A 6759-nucleotide genomic window follows, 5' to 3' on the forward strand; every position below is an offset into this window, starting at 1 on the left:
ATATAGAAACTCTTTGGTCATTTTTGAGCGAGATGCTAACGGTCTAATCAGATTCAATGATCTATGCTAAGCTACAGCCAAAAGTGCTACCGCCAGACCTGGAGATCGGCTGAATGGATTCGAAAACGGTAAAACTCAACTGTTTAATTCTAGGGGAGGAAAATGAGCCTATTTTCAAAAATAGTGGAGTGTTCCTTTAAAGGTACAATATGGAAGTTTTCGCCACTAGAGGTCGCATTTTCAAAACAATAACAAAGTATAACGATAACGAAGTTTGATGACGCTATGAAGGAGGATGTTCACGGATGAGCTAATTTTTTTATTACCTGTACCTTCCATAGTTATTCAAACAGCGAATAAATTATACAGAGAATGCAAGCAAAGAACATTTACACTGTCAAAGAACATTATGACTGACTTAAGTCTAGCGCGAGTTTAAGCACTCTCAAAAAACTCCCCTTATAATCAGTAAAGCTGTCTATACACGGTTTTATGAATGAATCTCTTACATCATACGTACATCTGCACTTTGTTGTTTATGGTGAGAGAATTCACGTGAGAGCTGAATTCAATCAGCGAGCGCCGTGCACTGAACAAAAACTCATCTGAACGCCTCTGATTGGCCATTGCATTCATAAGCTCAACAGACTCGTGTGTGATTGGTTATAATGCGCAACACTGTAAAAACGCATAAAAAATCATGGCGCAATGCTGCGGTCAACACTTTTCATTTAATTTGCATTTTATTCGCGACAGCCGAAATGGATTTAGTTTAACTGTACAGCAGCATTTTTGTCTGTGTGTTGCCATAGTTTCTACAAGTGGAAACTGAGGATATGCAGATATTACATCATTGATCGGTGACAATGACCAGGGACGAGTCATTATTTAAAATTGGAATTTCTCTGGATTTACAAATACTTGGGAACTTTTTGAATAACATAAATACACGACTGCATAAAATATATAACACTGTGCAAGTAGTTTTTGGATATTTAATATGAAAATCTTACATATTGTACCTTTACGAGTCTATAAGTGTGTTTTTGAATACTTTTACTCTATTCTACACTATTTTGTAGTATAACTAGTGCAAGTACTGAGTACCTAAATGATGTAGTTCTTCAAATGCAAAAACAAAGTGTGATATATTCCACACTTTATGCACTATATGAACAGTTTGAGGTTTATAGGCCTAATATACGGATGGATGGATATACAAATGGACGGATGGAAAGAAAGACAGATAATTACACAGATACATGGATGGATGGATGGATGAATGATGGACGCATAACAAATGGATGGATGGATGGATGGATAGAAGAATGAATAGACAGATAATTACTCAGATCAATGGATAGATTGATTCATAGATAAATGCATGGAAGGAAAGAAAGAAAGAAAGCCCATTCTTTAAATTCTGAATTGTGCACTAACCATGTTGACAGTATATTCCACAGTAATGATTATTATGTGTACACAGGAGAAATAAACTCACCTTGCAGTCACACCCCATCTGATAGCGCTGACTGAGGCTCTTCTTCTGGGTGGCACTCATGGATTCCCAGGGCATGATGAGATCACACAGAGTCACGTGCATCTTGCCGTTGGCCTCCGCCTTGCCTGGAAACACAATGTGCAGACAAAACAATCTGAACCGTCTGCGAACATCTGATAGTCACAGACACAACGAGGCCCAACAGACAAAATAACAGCACGAGAACACAATAACAAGTCGCCACGTTTATAAACCGAACCCTTCTGTTAGTCATCTATTGTTCTGTATCATGACTGAACCACGTTATGGAGGTCATTGGAGAGTCAAAGTGCAGATTTGGTGAAAAACGCTACATGCAAAAGCTTGAACCCTGATGGTGGAGAATAGGAGTAGCTAACCACAATTTGGGACTTCACAAAATGGGAGGGAACATACAAATACAATGACATAAACAACCTCAAGATGGTTTCTATTTTTGCCCAAAGCGAAGGTTTCTGAAGGTCTGCTCTGGTTACAATCTGAAACCTGGGTAGTGTCTACTCAGTGTGGAGAAGGGAATGTGTGCCTTGAAAACACAACCTCAGCAGTTACTCTGCACTAGAGGATCAGCTCTCTCATTATTTTACCTCCCCTCCTCCTCTAAAACTTCAGCTTTAAAGGCAATTGCTACCCTCCACAGACCTCTGCCTTGTCAACTCTGTAATTTGGGCTCTGCTGGAATGGTCTGAGATGGGGAAACCAGAAGTTGTCTGTGTTCATCTTTTTACGTTCTTTTATATTCTGTGTTTTTTCCCTTCAGAGTTGCCTGCTCAGCAAGTTCATTAGAGAGAAGAGAAGAGTACTGAAACCCAGCTGTAAATTCAGCACATTGTACATCAATAAGTCACGGTTTGTAAACTTCTGTCCTGTCTGAAAACGGATCGCCTTGAGTGAAGCATGAGCCAACTGGCAAGTGCTTTGCTGTGAAGGCAGTAACCAATAGCATTGTGTGGTTAGACTGTACATTTATTTGACCAAAAACAACAGCTGCAGAGAAATTACAATTATTTTTTTTTTTACCTGAGATGAGGTACTCCTTCTTGCCGTTAGTGTCCAAATTCGTCACCCCACACACTGCAGATGTGGGCGCGGTGAAGATCACGTCAATGTGGCGATCCGGGCCTTTGAACATCTGAGAGAGGAAAACAAAATCTCGTTTTATTCAATGCAAGACATTTTCATTATAGGTTAGATCTGAATAACAGCTGTCATCTTCATCCCTCACCTTGATCTGCTTAATCTCATATTGGATCCGCTTGATGGGGTTCCCATAAATATCATTCCCAGAATCCACTTCTTTTTTTCCAACCACCTTGGCCCTGATTACTGCAGAGAAAAGATTAAGGAAAATTTTAATTTCATGAACTAACTGCCAAAAAAACTATCTACTAATACACTATATACGCATCATTACATAAATCAAATAAACAAATAAAAAAAGGTAAGAAAACTTTGTCAGGTGTAAATAAAGTTGGAAGTTTCATGGTGCCATAAAATTTTAAGTTTAATCAACTTAAAATGAAATGTGAATTTTTCTTAAATAACAACTTCGATATTTCATTAATCTGAAGTTCACTCCAATATTATACATCATATATATATATAGGTGGATTAAATATACTTACAAAAATTATCTATGTATAAACTTTCATCTTAACACATTTATAAGACCACCCAGATAATATGATTTTTGTGTGTGGTTTCAGTTCTTCCTACTTTATTTATTTATTTATTTGTAAAATTCAGAATACATTTTAGTACGAAAAGATGTTGATATATCATGATTTGTTCATGATGATTTCATGCACAAAAAATTTGTTGCATACACAAGGTTAGTGAATGAGACCCAATATTTTCTTATTGTGAAATCCATTAAATGTGCAAACCAGAAGTTTTTATTTAGACATTATATGGGGAGGGGACTTGCTTAAACTTGTATAAAAATGAATGGAATTAATTGTAACTTTTAATATAGCAGCAAAATCATTGCTATCAGATTTTATTCCTTATTTGAAATGTTATTTTTCCACAATTCCAAAGATTTCTGTTTTTCTCAATTTAAAGGGGTCATATGATGCGATTTCAACTTTTCCTTTCTCTTTGGAGTGTTACAAGCTCTTGGTGCATAAAGAAGATCTGTAAAGTTGCAAAGACTAAAGTCTCAAATCCAAAGAAATATTCTTTATAAAATTAAGAGTCAACCACGCCCTCCTAAAACAGCTCGTTCTAACACGCCCCCACGTCTACTTCACGATGTGGGAAGATTTACATAACGCCGCCCAAATGATCACGCAAAATAATGTTATTTTTAGCAACATCATATGACCCCTTTAAGTAGATAGGAGACAGGAGCTGAACTTGCATGGGGCGTTTCCAAGATGGCCGCCGAGTGGACTGACTTGCCTTCTTGGGACTAAATGTGTAATTTCAGTTAGCACAGCATTGCTAAAACAAAGCAGGGGATTTCCAATTCCCAGCACACCTTGCACAGGAATGAATGGGGTGAGTACAAGTTGTATTTAAGTGTTATTTGAATTGTTTTGAACAAGATGAGAAATAGGAGGTTTTATTGTTATTTTGGAATAGAGAAATGTTTCTGTTATGTTGGTGTTTTGGGTTACCATTGTGGTGAGCTTGAGCTTAGGTTGGTAAAAAAACTGCATTTATCATGCTAACATGCACTGTTCTTAGCTATACTTTAACTGCAAGAGATTCAGTTGGGTTAGTTTGACATGTGTCATTTTATTGTTTTACTCAATTCAGTTATGTTTCCAGTGCAGTTTCAGTTTACAGTTTAATTCAATGTTAAGAAAACCCATATCCAAAGTTTAAAAACCACTGTCAACAACTAAATTAAGTTCAGCCAAAGAATCATTTTTCTAAGTGTGTGTAATCTTCTCAATGTTTTTCCACCACTACTTGGACTCAGTAAAATATACAAGCTACAGCACAAGGGCTGTAGAGATTCTGTCACGTCATCATAAAAAGATGAAAAGGCACATGACTCTTGTACTGTACTTTCTCCCTGCCACCTCTCATCTGAGGCCTTGTCTAAACACCAGCGAGAGGTCTCTCTCATTTAAAGAGAGTCATGCCCCCAAACCCAAATCCCATTTCCTGCAAGTTGAGCGTTTGCAGCTGTCCAGCATTTCTTTAACTCTCTTTGTCAAGTCAGCCAACATGCGGCAGACACGCCTCCTCTAGAGAAGCTAACACATGACAACCTTGCGCTGACTCATTCATTCTCTTGCCTTTTATACTCACCCTTATTTTCCTAAATCGTTTTTAAATGGCTGTTATTTTTTTCACTGAAGTACTGCACGGAAACATAGAATGGAACTTAAATGGATGAAAAGAAGCATCTCTATCATTCAATCTATCACCCTCCACAACCCTAAACTTCAGCCATGTCGTCCTCATACAGTCAGCTTTACTTTAACAGAAGAGTAAACAGCTGCAAACCTTCTAATATAAACTGTGTATCACATTTATACAAACTCTGCTGCTTAAACTAGCAGAGCAGAACTTAAACAATGATTTCATGCTTTAGTGTTTGTCTGTTAAGCAGAATAAATTGTATATGTTATTGACTGGTGAGGGGAAAAAGCTGGATGGGAAGTTGAGCATCAGTCAAAGATCATGTGAGATTTCTGATTTTTGCATGTGAGAAAATCCTTAGTCAAAGAGTCCAAAACAACATTCGACCCCATCGACTTTGGGTATATTAACAAAAAAAACACAACATTTATCAAAATGTCTTCTTTTGTGTTCCACAAAAGGTCATACAGGTTTGAAACAATGTGAATGTAAGTTAATAACAGAATTTCATTTTTGGGTGAACTATTCCTATTCCAGACAGAAAAATGTAGAAGTGTCTTTACATTATATGTAAAGTACTATGTATGCAATCAACTGCCATTATTGCAAAATCACTGACAGGGTGATTAGGTCATTCTGAAGTGGTGTATTTTGCAATAATGCCCAGATGAATATTCATTTTCCGACTTATTATGTGGTTGCTTACTAAACAAGTAAACAAATGGACATGAAATATTGATATTAATAGTATAAATGAGTAGATCAGTATAATAAAATGGTCACATGGTGGGACAATGATCAGTTATACAGTTTATACAAAAATTTTCACTGCAGAATGTTGTGATTGACCAATCAGGATCACGTATTTCAGGGAGTTGAGTAATATAAACTATAAAACCAAGTGGCATTTATTTTAAAGAAATATAACACATAAACAGATATTATAGAACATTCTATTCAAGCATTTAGATGCTTTCTAGTTGTCAAATGCTAGTGCAAATTATTGTATATTCATAATTTTATGTAAGTGTTGTGATAATATTCATAATTACTGTATGTGTTTTACAGGATATTGATCTAAATTCGAATAAATCAATCCATATATCAATCACACTTCACTGTGCTGTGAAATGAAGTACTGCTTATGAGCTATCGCTATAAAATGGTGCTGTTGTTTACCTGTTGGTCTCGTCTACATTTGCCTAGTAAACCAACAATGAAACAATTACAGGCTAATGTTGCCCTCAAAGCTAAACTTGGCTCAGTAAACGGGTGGATCGTGTCGCTGCTTGGCAAACTGTTTGCTAAGTTGTCCAGATATACACTGGAACAGCATCGGCGCCACGGGGGGGCCTGAGCGGGCCCGGCCCGGTCACCTCGGTCACTGTGCCCCCTCACCTCTGGTGCCGTCTCCGTAGTGGGCGTCCTGATTTTAGTCGGTGAGGCAAGGTACTGCCCTGGGAAGGTCTCCCAGGCTGTTAAATACACAGATTAAAAGCTAAATGTTTTCATTTCGGTTCGTTCTTAGCAAAAATAATTTTTTTCGTTCAGGTTATGCAGAGCGAAATAAGAACGGTGCTGCATTTAGAAAGAATTCTTATTAACTTTGCTATTATTCTTGAATTTTCAAACTGCTAACACTTTGCTCTTTGCAGTTTCGAATTATGCCTTTACTGTATGACCAAAAATGACGGAGTAGTCTATTTTATGTTTCAGCTGTTTGATCGCGCCGGCGCCTCACGCGCACACTAAGCTACTGCATTCATTGGAAACAGCGCAGGCGTTCACCGTGCCGTTCGGCGCGAGACCCGCTCCACTGTGGCATATTTCTGCTCACTGTGATATTTTTCCGTCGATACTGGAACGCGCGTGAACTACAAAGCCTATTTTACCTAATAAGG

The 6759-nt window shown here is 37.6% G+C and overlaps 1 protein-coding gene across 1 annotated transcript in view; it reads right to left on the reverse strand.

The window, feature by feature from the left end:
- LOC107684079 (metalloproteinase inhibitor 2-like) overlaps window positions 1-6759 on the reverse strand; it is a 25164-nt gene that overhangs the window by 3753 nt on the left and 14652 nt on the right. The window contains exons 2-4 of the mRNA XM_016480240.1: window positions 2766-2866; window positions 2561-2672; window positions 1502-1626 (exon numbers count right to left, since the gene is read on the reverse strand). Of these exons, the coding sequence (XP_016335726.1) occupies window positions 1502-1626; window positions 2561-2672; window positions 2766-2866 (338 nt within the window). The remainder of the gene's footprint in view (window positions 1-1501; window positions 1627-2560; window positions 2673-2765; window positions 2867-6759) is intronic.

Source organism: Sinocyclocheilus anshuiensis, unplaced genomic scaffold (genome assembly GCF_001515605.1).
Source record: "Sinocyclocheilus anshuiensis isolate Anshui unplaced genomic scaffold, SAMN03320099.WGS_v1.1 scaffold553, whole genome shotgun sequence".
NCBI classification, from domain to species: Eukaryota; Metazoa; Chordata; class Actinopteri; order Cypriniformes; family Cyprinidae; genus Sinocyclocheilus; species Sinocyclocheilus anshuiensis.